The sequence below is a fragment of the Sprattus sprattus genome, assembly GCF_963457725.1.
Source record: "Sprattus sprattus genome assembly, chromosome: 12".
Lineage (NCBI taxonomy): Eukaryota > Metazoa > Chordata > Actinopteri > Clupeiformes > Clupeidae > Sprattus > Sprattus sprattus.
This window is the reverse complement of record NC_137910.1, coordinates 1,216,418-1,233,917: the sequence shown is the minus strand read 5'-3', so window position 1 is coordinate 1,233,917 and position 17,500 is coordinate 1,216,418. Positions and strand designations below refer to the sequence as shown.

General features: G+C 45.0%; 2 protein-coding genes across 2 annotated transcripts in view; one reads left to right on the top strand and one right to left on the bottom strand.

The window, feature by feature from the left end:
- Window positions 1–5,357, bottom strand: part of LOC308373123 (uncharacterized protein) — a 6,302-nt gene extending 945 nt beyond the window's left edge. Inside the window, exons 1-7 of the mRNA XM_080848536.1 lie at window positions 5,133–5,357; window positions 4,391–4,611; window positions 3,948–4,162; window positions 3,434–3,572; window positions 3,177–3,327; window positions 2,422–2,639; window positions 1–557 (exon numbers count right to left, since the gene is read on the bottom strand). The exon at window positions 1–557 is cut by the window's left edge and continues 945 nt beyond it. Of these exons, the coding sequence (XP_080704662.1) occupies window positions 346–557; window positions 2,422–2,639; window positions 3,177–3,327; window positions 3,434–3,572; window positions 3,948–4,162; window positions 4,391–4,611; window positions 5,133–5,302 (1,326 nt within the window). The 5' untranslated portion in view covers window positions 5,303–5,357 and the 3' untranslated portion in view covers window positions 1–345. The remainder of the gene's footprint in view (window positions 558–2,421; window positions 2,640–3,176; window positions 3,328–3,433; window positions 3,573–3,947; window positions 4,163–4,390; window positions 4,612–5,132) is intronic.
- Window positions 5,358–7,698: 2,341 nt separating this feature from the next.
- Window positions 7,699–17,500, top strand: part of slka (STE20-like kinase a) — a 34,167-nt gene continuing 24,365 nt past the window's right edge. The window contains exons 1-2 of the mRNA XM_080849378.1: window positions 7,699–8,052; window positions 15,665–15,829. Coding sequence (XP_080705504.1) covers window positions 7,903–8,052; window positions 15,665–15,829 — 315 coding nt within the window. The 5' untranslated portion in view covers window positions 7,699–7,902. The remainder of the gene's footprint in view (window positions 8,053–15,664; window positions 15,830–17,500) is intronic.

Here is a 17,500-nt window from a genome sequence, read left to right as displayed (position 1 = left end):
GACTGTGCTGGTGCTATCTCCACAGCTGCAGTGGGGGTTATGTGAGGGCATCTGTGTAACTTTATGTGTCTTTGTGTGTGTGTGTGTACAAACGTGTGTTGATGCTTCAATGAGAAGCGTTAATGTGTAAGTGTGTTAATCCATTTGTAAATATGTTTGTGTATCTGTGTTTGTATCAGGCAAGTGTGTGTAAGTGAATCCATGTAAGTGTCTGTATGTCTGTGTGTGTGTGTGTGTGTGTGTGTGTGTGTGTTTTACTGTGTGTGTGTGTGTGTGGGTGGGGGTGTGTGTGTGTGTGTGTTTTACTGTGTGTGTGTGTGTGTGTGTGTGTGTGTGTGTGATCATTCAGAGGATGGGGCAAAGTCTCCGCTTTCTCTGCAGTTGTGCGTCCAGCTCCAGCAGCTGTGACAGGAAGTTCCTGTTGGGGTAGATGGCCCGCCTCTGGACGAGCGTCTCCATGGCGTCACGTAACTTCTGCCGCCGCTTCAACATGAGGTATGCCAGCACCAACGTCGACGAGCGGCTCACTCCCATGATGCAGTGCACAAACACCTTAGCTGTCAGAGAATCATCGGAATCAGAATCAGAATCAGAATCAGAATCAGAATCAGAATCAGAATCAGAATCAGAATCAGAATCAGAATCAGAATTGGGTTTATTGCCAAGTAGGTGTACCTGGAATTTGTTCTGGTGAGTAGGTGCTTACATTAAACATAAGAATATACTAACACAATAAGTACTACACATAACATAAAATATACAAACACAATAAGTACTACACATAACATAAAATATACAAACACAATAAGTACTACACATAAGAACAAAGAGAAAACAATATATAAAATACAATATATAAACAATGTATGGTTCCTATAAGACCATAATAACTAACTCTTCAAAGTTGATTGGGGTCTTTAACTAAGATATATTAATGACTATGACTCTACAGTAGGTGTGGTGAAGTTTTGCAGCAAGAATCAACAACAGCTTGGGACCAACTATATATTCTTCTGCTTCTGCTTCTGTTACAGCTATTGTGGGAATAACACACACACACACACATGCCACTGTCAGGGGCAGATCTACACAGGAGAGAGAGCTGGACTAACTACAGACTGACAGACATGTACAGTGTGAGCTACTGGGGGACATTAGTTTGATCCTACAGCAAACTAGTTTCGGACTGAACTTCAGGATTATACACTGCATCTATGAAGCCATATTTACTACCATGTTGACCAAGGCCTAGTTTCCCGAACGCTAAAAAGGACTTGAAATCGGTCGTAAGAGGGATCCTTGCAGAGCGGTTTCCCGACGCCGCACTTACGGCTATGATGAGTCTACGATGTCGCCAAAATCCACGTAGGCCGTTAAGATACGTCGTTATCGGGAAACGAGGCCCTTCAGGATTATACGCTGCATGCATGAAGCCATATTTACTACCATATTGACCAAGGCTACACTGAAAGATCTCATGTCAATTGAGGTCAGCCCAGGCCATCTAATAAATGTACAGCTATCACAGCAAAGGTGGAGAGGACGTCTAGCTCAGTGTCCGTAACCGAAAAAGGAAATAGTTGCTCGAATATAATACACACTAGCACTGGGTTTACCTTCAAGCAACATAATCACTGTAAACACCCTTAAAGTATTAGTATATACATATGTATAAATGGGTTTTTAAATGAATGCATATGTTCTGTTAAACATTTTTTTTCTGTAAAATATTCTATATCTCATTTAAAATGGTCTAAACCCTGATAACCCTGATCACAAACTATATTGAGTTACTGATGCAAAAAGTTCTGGCAGACCTAAATCAACAACAAAATCATGCGACTCGTCCACAAGAGGGTCTCTGTCTTATGCACAGGTTTGCTGACCCAGCAAAACACCAAGGCACAGTGAATCTGGGTCAACAAAAGAAAGTGTTGACTTCAGACAGGCACATGGCTTTGGGACGCAGGCCTGACGTTTACACATAACAGATCTACTGATTGGAGATCTCAGTTGTTAGCTCGTAGTTGGTTATTGGATAGTAACATCTTCCTTGTTAAATTTTGATAATATCAAAAGTATGCACAGTATTTAACATAGTGCATCTGATGTCATTAGAAGACAGAGAAGCCTATATACATTTTCAACATAGTAGTAACTGATACTTTGCATATAATACTTGAGTCCTAAGAGTTGTAATGTCATTACTTTGGTATTACACACTATCACTTATAATTATCCAGTTCATGAATTGTAGCCTGTAATTCCTAGGCAAGTAGATGATATGACCTCATGTAATAACTTCTGGCTATTCTGGTTGGCAAGTATCAATGTTGTTTATCCACTAAATCATTTTTCTATTTGAGTAAAATATATATTTTTAAATAATTGCACACACATGTACTTTGTAAAGAATCTTACCATCTTTCTTCTCCAGAGCTTTATGAATGAAATCCGCAGCCTGACGGAAGTAAACATTGATGTCAAACCTAGAGGAATCATCGGCTGCGATGCCGTGATAAACGAATGCGTCTCCGTAGTAGTCCTGGTCCCCAATGCTGCCTTGCTTCGTGTGTGCAGCATTCAGCACGTGCGTGATGCCCAACTTCTTCAGCGCGGTTCGGTTCTGTGCAGTGGCGCTGACACACACACACACACACACACACACACACACACAGACACATACCACGGTCAAACCCTGTCATCCCCAGATGAAGGGGGCATGACCACAAAAATATCCACTCTGTTTTTAGACAGTGGGCTCTAATGGAGCCAGGAGCATGTGGCATCATAATAAGATATAAGATTCTATTATAATAACTGAGTGTTCAACAAAATAACCTGCGGTTTCAATAAAATAAAAGCAAGTCGGGGACAGAAGTGGGACAAAATCGAGAGAACTGAAGTATCGGCAACTTATCTATCAGAATTATTAAACCAACTAATATTTTTGGCTCTACACAATGACCAACAATTTAGCGTACTAGAAACTTTTGTCTTGTCAATTATGACAGTTTACTTCATGGCAACTTCGTCTACTGAAAGGTAGGGACTAGACTGGCCTTTTTAAACATACCGTTTAATTCAAAAGGGCAACGCCTTTACACATATGTATTCAGTGTAAAGATTTCGTAGTCCACACACAAACACACACAAAGATATTATGTAACACTCACACGCTTCCAATGAACAAGTTCGGCCAGACCTCATCGACTGGTGTTAAGTCCAGTTTACATGCGTCCAAAATTTGCTCCAACTCTCTCACTTCGACCTGTACATGTTGTTTCCCTCGCGCGGCTGTCATGGTAGATTTTTTTGGATCAGAAACTTATCCGTGGGACTTGGGGTCGTGTTTACTTGACCACGCTCCACGCCTGCCCGGTCGCCTGCGCTGTGATTCGCGAGAGCAGGTGCCTTTGGGAAGTTCTGTCACTCACCCGATTCCGGAAGGGCGATAGGCGGACACTGGTCATTGCATTGGGCGCCTCTGCCGCCCGGGTGCGCGATGTTTCATAACGGCCGCGAATGCCACGGATGACGAGAGATGAGGCGAGGAGGGTGCACCCGAGAGCCTATGAGAGCCCGTCGCGCTGGACATTGGCAGGCTGAGGTCACATCACCGGACGGAAAGAAGACGGACAAATAATAGTCTTGTACCACACAGTGCTGTTTGGAACGACGCACTATTGTTGCAAAGCACTATATCTACAAATAAAAGCGAAATCTTAATCTGTCCATTTTGTATACGTAGCCTTTATAAAGTATATTACAGTGTTCTTGGAGCAAATATTTCCATAACGTTGTGTTAAAGGCCTGTCATATCATATCGTTGTGAGAGTCGTGTGTGACGTCTATCCAAAAAACATTCATTCCAACATCATTTGGTAGTCCACTGCTGAATTTGCCTCATAGTGAAAGATCTGTTTTTGTTTCGTTTGGAGTTAAACATTCGTCATGTGATCGCTCTTTCCCCTCTCTCTTCGCAGTTGCTCATCAAACGACTGAAGCTGTCTGAGGAAGCCGCGATTGGGGAAGATCCATCGGCTCTCCTTCACCCGCAGGATGGCGCCTAGCAGCGTGTAGTTGTGGTGGATCATGAGGTACGCCAGCACGAGCGCAGCCGACCGACTCACGCCCACTGCGCAGTGCACAAACACCTTGGCTGAGACAGGAGAGAAGATGGCTTGTTTACATTCCTTAGCTTGATTACATTTCCTAGTTTTAAGCCAGTTGTTAAATGCATCGTCTTTTTTTTCATCTTCTTTAAAAAAACATATAAATATATTATTAATTATTTACTTTTGTTTTATGTCAAAATATATATTTCCTTTTGTAATGCTGCACAGAACATTTCTCTCTCATGGACATATGGCCATGAGAGGAACATTACCATTGGGCTTGCTGAGGGCCTGGTGAATGAACTGTGCAGCTGGGTAGAAGAAAGGTGAAAGGTCAAAGGTGGGCAGGTCGTTGGCAGGCACACCGTAATAACTGACAGTGGTGCCGTAGAAGTCATCAGTGCCCTTGCAGCACATTTTCCCATGAGCTGCATTCAGCACATGTGTGACGCCCAGAAGCCATAAACCGTACCGGTCATGGGACATATACCTGCTGAGCACAGAGAAGGCTGTTCATGTTGTATGAACTATGTCAGCGCCCTTAACCATTTCAGTTACAACGTCAAATGTCTCCAGCTGATAAAAAACAGTAGTTTCAGCATCTAGTTTTTCAGTAAGGCCTCCAAATTTCTCTGTGTTCAAGTCTGTTTGGGGCCTTTCCTTACTTAAGGAATCTTAAGGATTCTGGGGGATGTTTTTTGTTGAAATATCTATTATTTTTTAAAGTTAAGAAACAGCTGTTCTAGAGTTGTTTTACTGTGAACATAATTTCAGCTGTGGACTATACTCAGGCCCCACAAACTCCCTGTCATTTGCATCACTTAACATTAGGGAATATGGTTGCACAATTTAGATTCTGAAACACGGATCTCACAGTAACATCTGAACAGGAAATGGCCAGGACCTTTAAACAAGAACTAGTATTCACAAGGCCACAAAAAAGTTCCTCTCACAAAATATAACTATATACAGAATAAGTTTGTTTGTTTTTGTTTGACATCCTACTGTACTCACATGTCCCCTAAAAACAGGTTAGGCCACACTTCATCCACATGATGACAGGAACTCTGTCCACCATGTAGGACTTCCTCAAGGATCTCCAGACTGGGTGTCTCATCTAAACACTCAGCATCAGCCTTATTTGGAGGGGAACCACGGCTGGAGGGAGCTTCCTCACCGGCCATTTCGCAGTCTGCTAAAGAGGTCTGTTGTTGCGATCAGTGGTCACATGTGCAGACATGGCGCTCCTACATGTGAGAATGAAGTGAACAGGTGTTGTGAAAGCTGCCGTGTTTTTGTAGTTATACGTTTGAGCACTAGGTGGCACTGTGGCATAGCTGATCAGCGTGTGGTTGTGCTTTGGCTCTGAACCAGCACAAACCTACAGTTTTACAAAAATATAGTTATATCTAGTCCACTTTAGTGGATAAATGAACACCGTCTTCATAAAACACTCAGTTAAAGGCTAAATAACATTTTTTATCGAAAAACATAAAACCTGTGTGACATACAGCAATGAAGTAATTAAGTCTCTGACAGTGTCACTTCAACATTAGGGAACACATTCATCTATTAAGATGTGTAGATATAACTGTTATATTTTGAGGTACCAAGTTCATGCTACAGAGTTATAAAGCCTGTTAGGTTTCTCTGTGAATAAAGTAGTTTAATGTGTGGTTTAAGGTGTGAAGTCTGGCTGGGTTCACTCACAGTAAATCAGCTTCAGAAGTGGATAACACAAATCCTCCCCCGAGGCTCTCCCCAGTCTTCTCTAACATGTCCAGCTGCATCCTGTCCGAGCTCATCTCTCTGGACCTGTCAATCATTCTTCCTCTGGTTTCTGCTAATGTCTTCATTAACATTTTACTTCTTGAAGCCACACTAAATGATGGGTGAAACCTGAACTGATTTTCGAAAAAGCCTGAGACTGAATTTTGATATTTTACACTTTTTCAGTTCAAAGACCACTTTGCCCTGAAAAAGTAATATGTCAAACCTTCTAGGGCTCCGCTACTATGGCAACCCAGAGGTTTATTGTATTAATATGGTCAGATGTAGATGAACATTTCCTCTGAGATGTGTTCTGCTCTACTTATCTTCATCTCAGCAGGCCCTTGTTTTCTCCAGCTGTGTCTTCTGTCTGCCTGTCCGCCTGTATCCATTCCCTCGTGAGACCTCCAACCTCTTCTCTCTCTCTCTAACACACACACACACACACACACACACACACACACACACACACACACACACACACACACACACACACACACACACACACACACACAGACACACACACACACACACACACATACACATACACACGCACACACACACACACACACACACACACACACACACACACACACAGTCGTGAAGTGAATTTAAGGAACTGAGACAATTGCGGTCAAAACCAATTTGAATTTTGGCAGTTGTAAACTGTTTTCCCAGGACCCAGGACTGTTGACAGGCCATCTTATGAACCCTCTGTGTGAAGTCTACATAGTGTACATTGCAGGCTACATTACGCTGCCTCCATATGGCTCCCTGAAAAGTATGATCTACACTGCAGTTATTACCACTGACCACTGGGCGGCGCCCCTGTGAAAGGTAGAGCATAGTGGAACATAAATATTATTTGCTTGGTCACCATGGTCACCTATTAAAGATTTACATTTAAATTTGTCAACCATTTTTTTCAAATGTACAGTTTCAAACATAGGAAGTGCATCCTCAAACCAGGTATATAGCTATTTAAACATTTCACTTCCTGTTTGAGACACAGGATACATAACAAGAAATTGATTTGGAATTATAGACGGGCATTAATTATAAATAGTCACTAATGCGATTCATTATTATGGTAACCGCGATGATTTGTTCTTTGTAACACACCACGTGGGATACATTGATCCCAAACCAGTGTGCATTTGCTTTGTCTGGTCGTGTCACCACAACGCAATAGGCTGCCGCCGTTTCTACAATGATCCTCAGTGCGCTTGCGCCGTCCGAGAACGCGCTTTCACATCAGGCAGCAAGCGTTTCAGTCCTGAGGCTGGCGAAGTTCACGTCTTGGCTCATGTGAGAAGGAGTACCGTGGGATAGGGGCTGGATGGTGACTTCGCAAGGAAAAACGTGGATAAATAACGTCAGTCGAGAAGGTCAACAGCATACTCTAGCCCTTTATTATTTTTCACACATTTCTCTCAGCCTCAAGAAGGAGCTTGAACCGTAGGGCCGACGTCTCAACACTGAACACCCGACTGAAAGGAGCTTTCTGTGGAGTTTGGAGAGACCAGCATCCGCTACCATCATATACCACCCAACGGATATACTCAGTGGCACGATCACGGATTTAAACCTCTGGCTACATCTATATTCCATTGTTGAAGGAGATATATGGATTGGGATACTACTCCTTTTCATCGATTGTTTTTGCTCTCCAAGGTGCTGGCGTTTCGACAAAAGACACCCAAAGAAGGCGATTATCGAGCGATAGCATAAACTGGATCACTGGAGCAATACATTGTATTTTGTTGTAAGATACATTGTGTGTGGATTATATGCATTTAGAACGATATGATTAGATGACTGAATGTTGCTATTTGGCACCAACGCCTTAAACAGCGGTTACTGTCGAATCATTAAGTAGCCTATACGAAGAACAAGACTGGACACCAAATAACTAGCTCATATTAATTTGGCTAATTATCAGAAGTGAAACACTTGCCTACTTGCTTCTGGGTTTTGGGAAACTTGGCGGTTACGTTTTCTCTGAAGAGGCGAAATGTCTTTTTTCAATTTTCGGAAAATCTTTAAACTAGGATCGGAAAAGAAAAAGAAACAATACGAACATGTTCACAGAGACTTGAACCCGGAGGAGGAGTGGGAGATTATAGGAGAACTGGGCGATGGAGCCTTTGGCAAAGTGTACAAGGTAAACATTAAGTCTTGATAAGTGTTCACAAAAGAGAACATTTATTTCGGACGAGAAAACACACACATACTTTAACCTACCTTATCATCCCACATGTTCGCGTTCTCTGTGACCTCGTAGGCTTCATTTCATCAAATGTTTTGAATGCACTTCCCCGAAACTTTAGGTTCGAAGTGGAAGGGTGTTGTGTCATCATTTAGCACCGCCACGGAGTAGGTTGGTAAATGCAGCATCGGGTGGAAATGCAGCATCAAAGTTTTATGGGGACTGAATGGTGCTGCTAACTGGCTAACATTACACTCTTCCCCGCTGTGCTGTTACACACATGAACACACATAGGCTATATATCCACACACAGCAGCTCTTCGGGTGGGCAATGGGTAACATGAGGTCATTCAGGTACCTGAAAACAGCTCCAGAGTGGTTTATGTTAGGATGTGTTCTGTGACCTATATGCTTGGGAAAAAATGAAGTGGGTGGAGGTTTTGACTGAGGCCGTTTATAGAGCTTGAATTTTGATTAACCATTACATTGTTAGTAACTAAGAGTTGGTATTTCTCAAGATAAGCACTGCTGTTTAACAACTGGTGACATCTTACTCTAGGTTTGATAATTAATATGCATTTTTTTATATATATATAAGCCAGGTTTAATATTGTTCTTTATAAAAAAGAGATTAGAACTAAATGGTTATCTGGGAAGGCAGGGTTTCGAAACCATAAACCACTCTGGTGTGCCCTTGGCATGCTGCTATGGAAGGCAAAACTGACATTTCCTCACAGTTAATACACATCTGGTACTGTGTGTGTGTGTGTGTGTGTGTGTGTGTGTGCACTGAATGCCTTTTCTGCAGTTGCACAACCATAGGCTATAACCATGTGGGTGTGTGTCCATTAGCAATTAGCCATTAGCTTAGCTCACCATCCATTTGTGTGTGTGTGCACCTTATTTGCCTTCTCATGTAATGCTCAATGTGTTTACCACAAGGCCTACGCACACACACACACACACACACACACACACACACACATGCTCAGTGTGTTTGCCACAAGGCCTACGCGCACACACACACACACACACACACGCACACACACACACACACGCACACACACACACACACACACACACACACACGCTCAGTGTGTTTGCCACAAGGGTGAACGTGTTTAAGCCACATAAACCACATTCAACAAGTCACTCCTTCACAGACAGACACCCCACACACACACACACACACACACACACACACACACACACACACACACACACATACACACACACAAACACACATACATGTACATAGTACATAGTTCCTGAATGGGAGCTACAGACACCTGACTCTCACTCGTTGAGAGGTTGCGTTTGATTTAGGTGTGTAATAATCAAGGATCAATGGTAACGTTGTTAATTACGCTGCAACATGTAAGCACTAACCCAAAGACCAATGCAGGTGTGTTTCTCATGTAAGCAAACTGCGAGAGAACTGCTGTGGCCTGCCTGTGTATTCAGCATGACCGTGTGTGACTCAGCAGAGAGAATGTGTGTGTGGGTGTGGTGTGTGTGTGGTGTGTGTGTGGTGTGTGTATGTGTGTGTGTGTTTGGTGTTTGTGTGTGTGTGTGTGTGGTGTGTGTGTGTGGTGTTTGTGTGTGTGTGTGTGTGTGTGTGTGTGTGTGTGTGTGTGTGTGTGTGGTGTGTGTGTGTGTGTGTGTGTTTGGTGTTTGTGTGTGTGTGTGTGTGGTGTTTGTGTGTGTGTGTGTGTGTGTGTGTGTGTGTGTGTGTGTGTGTGTGTGGTGTGTGTGTGTGTGTGTGTGTGGTGTTTGTGTGTGTGTGTGTGTGTGTGTGGTGTGTGTGTGTGTGGGTGTGGTGAGTGTGTGTGTGTGTGTGGTGTTTGTATGTGTGTGTGTGTGTGTGTGTGTGTGTGGTGTTTGTGTGTTGTGTGTGTACATTTGTGCAGGCTGTCAAGTGAGGATGTTTTTTTGAGCTGTGTTGAAGCTAACAGGTGGTGGAGGTTATGAACCACCTAATAATGGCTAATTTCATCACAGCACTTTGTTGTTCCAGAGCTTGATTCAGTTAGCTTTGGTTCATGGCGATGTTCGTGTCAAACCTGCTGTGATAGAGGAGATGTTTCCTCATAGCAACAATAAGTTCACATATGTCATCTCATGTGTGACGATCTGTCGGTCCATGCGTGTGTATTCCCCCCACACACCAATCTTAACACAAAAAGAAACGACCAGCTAGTGCATGTTTGTTGTTTAGGCTTGTGTGTGTGTGTGTGCGTGAGTGTGTGTGTGTGCGTAGGATGGCATGTTTGTTTGGTTTCAGGACCAGAATGGACCAGAGTGCTTAAACCAAGCAGATGTGTCCTACTGGAAGTGTAACACACACACACACACACACACACAGTGACTCACTCACTGAAACGACATATGGTGTAGTGCACTGAACCGGAACAGGCCGAGGTGTGTGTGTGTGTGTGTGTGTGTGCGTGAGTGTGTGTGTGTGTGCGTGAGTGTGTGTGTGTGTGTGTGTGTGTGTGTGTGTGTGTGTGTGTGTGTGTGTGTGTGTGTGTGTGTGTGTGTGTGTGTGTGTGCGTGTGTGTGAGTGTGTGTGTGTGTGTGTGTGTGTGTGTGTGTGTGTGCGTGCGTGCGTGCGTGTGTGTGCGTGCGTGTGTGTGTGCGTGTGTGTGTGTGTGTGTGTGTGACATGCCATGCCACTGTGTCATCATTAGCAGTATGTACTGTGCCCCTGGCTTGGGAATGTGACAGTAGGGATCTCCTCCCAATTGGGTGTGTGTGGGTGTGTGTGCAAGATAGAGAATGAGTTGTGTGTTTGTGTGTGTACTTACACACACACCCGTTGATCTGTTGTATGAACAGGTGTACAAAGCAGTTGGGATTATACAATTATTAGGTTGAGAATGTTCTGTTTCAATGTTTGTTGTTTTTATAGGCGTTTGTGGCTGAAAGACACACACACACACACACACACACACACACACACACGCCATACACCATATAGAATACATTGAGCTGAAGTGTGTGTGTTTACAACATGCTGTGCCATTCTGTCATCACTTGCAGTGGATACTGTACTTCTGACACTGAAATGTGACCAGAGGTCTCCTCCCAAGAGTGTTAGTGTGTGTGTGTGTGTGTGTGTGTGTTTGAGAGAGAGAGTGGGTGTGTGTGTGTCTGCGTGGACGCTTACTGAGCTGTATTGCCTTCTCAGTTAGACTGTTTCAGAAGAATAGTATGATGTCATGAATTTGTGTGTGTGTGTGTGTGTGTGTGTGTGTGTGTGTGTGTGTGTGTGTGTGTGTGTGTGTGTGTGTGTGTGTGTGTGTTTGCGGAGAGGGTGTGTCCCCCCTGCAGAAACAGTGGCAAAGTGCTTCCTGACTGGTGAAGCTCTAAGAGAGTGGAGCACACCTCGTCTGTACTCCAGTATCAAGGCCGGTGGCGTTGGTATAGCTTTGCAATCTCTGAAGCTGTGGCCTCACATTGCCATGGTCACCAAGCTTGAGTGACACAAGAATAAAACGCTAAACGTACAGCCCTTAACCCATCAGAAACTGCCGTCGGGTTCTGATCCAGGGGATTTGATACTGTGAAAAGGGCCGTCAGAGACAGTGTGTGTGTGTGTGTGTGTGTGTGTGTGTGTGTGTGTGTGTGTGTGTGTGTGTGTGTGTGTGTGTGTGTGTGTCTGTGTCTGTGTGTGTGTGTTTGTGTGTGTGTGTGTGTGTGTGTGTGTGTGTGTGTGTGTGTCTGTGTGTGTGTGTGTTTGTGTGTGTGTGTGTGTGTGTGTGTGTGTGTGTGTGTGTGTTCCCTGAAGGCAGCCAATCACAGCCAACCTGAGCATTTGGAAGGAAGTTGGATCTGAAGCGCCCGGATGTCAGAAGAACTGCTTCTAGCGATCCATTGAGAGAGTCTGTGCCGTGTTCAAGTTCAAGTCCATATCCGCTTCCTAACTTGCTGAGCTGGAGGTAGGCATTGCCTTGAGCAAAGAGGGAGGGAGAGAAAGAGAGGGAGGGAGAGAGAGAGAGAGCGAGAGAGAGAAAAAAATAAAGAGAGGGAGAGAAAGGGAGGTGATAGGGAAAGCGGGCAAGCCAGAGAGAGCAAGCGGACAGGGAAAAAAGGAGTGACGTAGACATCTTGTGTAAATAGAGAGTCATGCACACACACACACACACACACACACACACACACACACACACACACACACACAGTTGACTCCACTCCCTGGCGTCTCTGTTTGTGGTATCTATAAACACAGTGTTCAGGAGCCTGAATCTAGGCCTGGAACATCCACCCCTCTACTGCCTGGCTGGGAAGTGGCCAGTGTGTGTGTGTGTGTGTGTGTGTGTGTGTGTGTGTGTGTGGACTGATGTGTCGCTCCCTCCGTCAGGATCTCTGGGCTCGGCAGGCCACTTCAGTCTGCTTCCACTTTTAGCACCAATCAGAGGAAACACCCAGGAGAATGAGAGAGGAACAGGTGTGTGTGTGTGTGTGTGTGTGTGTGTGTGTGGCGGGGGGGGTTACCTACATGCGTGTGTGTGTGGGTGTGTGGCGGGGGGAATGGGCTGGTGCCGGATTTGAGCCAGGACAGGGCCGTAGCCGGAGCAGATGCAGCTTGGATCTAGTCCGGAATCTTCTGTGTGTGTGTATAAGGCCTGTTTCTTCTTCTGTGTGTGTGTGTGTGTGTGTGTGTGTGTGTGTGTGTGTGTGTGTGTGTGTGTGTGTGTGTGTGTGTGTGTGTGTGTGTGTGTGTGTGTGTGTGTGTGTGTGTGTGTGTGTGTGTGTGTGTGTGTGTAGGTGTGTGTGTGTGTGTGTGGGTGTTACTCTGTTAACTGGTGTGACTGACTGCCTTCTCATTTCCTTCCCCTTTAAAAAAAAGAAAAAGAATGTGGTTATTTTTAGCGCATGACAGCACTGGCGGCTAGGGGGAAAAGTGAGTGAGTTAACTACTGGGAGGGAGAGAGAGAGAGAGAGAGAGAGAGAGAGAGAGAGAGAGAGAGAGAGAGAGTGAGTGAGTTAACTACTGGGAGGGAGAGAGAGAGAGAGAGAGAGAGAGAGAGAGAGAGTGAGTGAGTGAACTACTGGGAGGGAGAGAGAGAGAGAGAGAGAGAGAGAGTGAGAGAGAGAGTGAGTTAACTACTGGGAGGGAGAGAGAGAGAGAGAGAGAGAGAGAGTGAGAGAGAGAGTGAGTTAACTACTGGGAGGGAGGGAGAGAGAGAGAGAGAGAGAGAGAGAGAGAGAGAGAGAGAGAGAGAGTGAGAGAGAGAGTGAGTTAACTACTGGGAGGGAGGGAGAGAGAGAGGTTGGCCTCTGACAAACGCCTTTCCATCTTCCTCTCTTAATCCCTCTCTCTCTCCCTCTCCATGAGAGTGACTCTACACTCGTGATCCCACTGGCCCCCTTTCCATCATCACCACCACCACCACACACACACCCCACCCCTGCCACCACCACACACACACCCCACTCCTGCCACCACCACCACCACCACCACCGCACACACCCCACCACCACCACACACACACACCCCACCCCCGCCACCACCACCACCACACACACCCCACCACCACCACACACACACACCACTCCTGCCACCACCACCACACACACACACCACCACCACACACACACACCCCACCACCACCAACAACAACTCTCAAGTGATTTTGGTGTCAAATTTCACACTCGGGTCTCAGGTTGAATCTGATAGGGCCAGGCATTTGTGATTAGCTTGAAAGTGGGTTCTGGACGAGAGCCTAGTGTTATTATAGTAGTATAACTGTTGTGGGGTAATACTAAACATTATATATCGCTGCTGGACCTACACGGACACTCAACAGTTGCAATTTCAAACATGACTTGTTTCTCTGTAGGCCCATCCGTAAGGTTTGGTTTGGTTTGGTTTGGTTTGGTTTGTTGTAACCCGGCTGAATCTGCCGACTATAGTTTTCTGTTGCAACGGAGCAGGGTAGGACGGCCATGTTTTAGTGCTAGCAAAGAGGACCTATTAGAAGACTATAGGACTAGAAGGGGCTCTCTGTCTTTATCTCTCGCTCACTCTATGTTCATGTGTGTGTGTTAGTGTGTGTGTGTGTGTTAGAGATGGAGACACCATCTGCATGTGTTTGTGCCCATATAAGTTTGTGTCTGTCCCTGCTCTTGTGTGTGTGTGTGTGTGTGTGTGTGTGTGTGTGTGTGTGTGTGTGTGTGTGTGTGTGTGTGTGTGTGTGTGTGTGTGTGTGTGTGTGTGTGTGTGTGTGTGTGTGTGTGTGTGTGTGTGTGTGTGTGTGTGTGTGTGTGTGCAAAAGAGTTCCTGCAGTTGACCTTATAAATGAAACAGTGAGCACAGACTCCCCATGGGAAAGTCTTTTAAAGAACAGGAACAACATTGGCCTTGTCACGTGTGTGTGTGTGTGTGTGTGTGTGTGTGTGTGTGTGTGTGTGTGTGTGTGTGTGTGTGTGTGTGTGTGTGTGTGTGTGTGTGTGTGTGTGTGTGTGTGTGTGTGTGTGTGTGTGTGTGTGTGTGTGTGTGTTTATGTGTGTGTGTGTGTGTGTGTGACTAGTGCTCCACTCAGAGGGAATCATACACTCATAGCAAAACACTCGACATTCATAGACACAGGCTGTCTTTTCTACAACCCCTCCATACGCCCATATACAACCCCACAACACAAGCATTAGAATCTTCACCCACACACACACACACTCACACACACACACACACGCACACACACACACACTCGAACTCGAACTTCAAGTGTGGCCTGAACACACAGCTTTGATTTGTGCTCGTATTCTCCTGCTCTCTTCTTTCTCTCCCTCCCTCCATCTCTCTTCATCCCTCTCTCCCTCATGTTTCCCTCATGTTTCCCTCCATTTCTCTCTTACTCTTTCAGCCGTACTTTTCCCATCACTCACTTTTGTATCATTCCCTCCTCATCTGCATCTTCTCTCCTTCTTTCGCTCTCATAATTCTCCTCCTTCATTTTCATTTGATTCAATGCGAGCTGATTAATATTGTTGTTGTGATGGTATGTAGTGTTGTAGGAAATAGGAGTAGGAATGTTATTATGGTATTTATTACTTGCTATACGTTATATGTTACAGTGTTCTATGTTATTCTTGGTATACGTTATTTTGTTATCTGTATGCGGTCTACTGCGAAGATGTTGGCTTTTTCTCTCTCTCTTTCTCTCTTTCCCTTTTCTCACTCTCTCTTTCTCTCTCTCTCCATTTCTCACTCTCTCTTTCTATCTCTCTCCATTTTCTCACTCTCTCTTTCTCTCTTTCCCTTTTCTCACTCTCTCTTTCTCTCTCTCTCCATTTCTCACTCTCTCTTTCTATCTCTCTCCATTTTCTCACTCTCTCTTTCTCTCTTTCCCTTTTCTCACTCTCTCTTTCTCTCTCTCTCCATTTCTCACTCTCTCTTTCTATCTCTCTCCATTTTCTCACTCTCTCTTTCTCTCGCTCGATTTTCTCACTCTCTTTTTCTCTCTTTCCTTTTTCTTACACTCTCTTTCTCTTTCTCCATTTTCTCACTCTCTCTTTCTCTCTTTCCCTTTTCTCACTCTCTTTCTCTCTCTCCATTCTGCAGGCCCAGAACAGACAGACGGACGTGTTAGCCGCCGCTAAGGTGATTGACACGCAGTCTGAGGAGGAGCTGGAGGACTTCATGGTGGAGATCGAGATCCTGGCATCATGTGACCATCCTAATATCGTCAAACTCCTAGATGCCTACTATTACCAGAACAAACTATGGGTGAGGACACAGTCACACACACACACACACACACACACACACACACACACACACACGCACACACACACAGGTACACACACATCCTAATATCGTCAAACTCCTAGATGCCTACTATTACCAGAACAAACTATGGGTGAGGACACAGTCACACACACACACACACACACACAGAGGTACACACACACACACACACACACACACACACACACACACACACGGAGGTACACACACATCCTGTCTGTCTCTGACCGTCATCACGTCACCAAGCTCCTAGGTGCAGCGTTCTGCCAAGGCCAGCAGTTGGTTGAACACACACACACACGTGCTCTTCTGGGCGGGGCTTCTGCTGGTGGATAGTGTTCCGTGTTCCATTGGGTTCCGGAGTGTTCTACTCCACTGGTTTCTCAGATGTCCAGCCCCGGGGTTAAAGGGAGGTCAGGCTCATGTCCGGTCTGACAGCCAAAGAGAGTGCTCATGAATTAACCAGTTTCAGCCATGGGACACACAAACGCACTCACACACACACTCATACTCACACACAAACAGACGCACACGGACATGTACACACACACACACACACTCACACATACACACGCACACACACACACACGCGCGCGCGCACACACACACACTCACTCACGCACACACACGCACACACATACACACAAACACACACACACACACACACACACACACACACGCACACACACCTAGATCTAGGATCGTATCATTAGTATGTGTTATGTTATTAAAAGATAACATTAATCATTCATTTGTTTTATAATATCAAATGAAGTCTGAAATTCTGAGCATTTAAAGTTATTACAGAACCACAGTCAGAGAGAAGTAACGCAAGAAAAGCACCATGTCACATCTTACAAACACACTCACACACAAACACACTCACAAACACACACACACACACACACACACACACACACACACACACACACACATACACACACACACGCACACACACACGCACACACATACACACACACACACACACACACACACACACACACACACATACACACACACACACACACACACACACACACACACACACATACACACATTCATTTTAAGGAGATGCCCTCTGCCCCTTGCCTCCATCATAAGTGAAAACCAAAGCAAAGCCTCCCCCTGCAGAATGGAGTGAAACGGCAAGTTAAGATTCCCCTGCCTAGTCTCCTTGACAACAGCTTGCAGTCTGGAGCAGTTTGTGAATGATGTCATCAGAGTTGGGAGAAGGACTGAACAAGGCAGAGAGAGAGAGAGAGAGAGAGAGAGAAATGAACTCACATGTGGCATGTTATAACAGTTGCGTGTTGAGATGACTTTCCATTGATATACATGCAGGACTAAACCAGGACTCATCTCAGACACGCAAACACCCACTAACACACACACACACACACACACACACTCAAACACACACACACAAACCAACTTAACCAGGACTCATCTCAGACACTCAGATTATATGTTTGAGTATGTGGGAATGGCACAAGTGTCTGTATGGATGAATACTGTTATTATAAGGACTGTGTGTGTGTGTGTGTGTGTGTGTGTGTGTGTGTGTGTGCCGTGTTTTTGTATGTCTGTGTGTGTTTGTGTGTGTGTGTGTTTGTGTGTATGCCTGTGTGTTTGTGTGTATGTCTGTGTGTG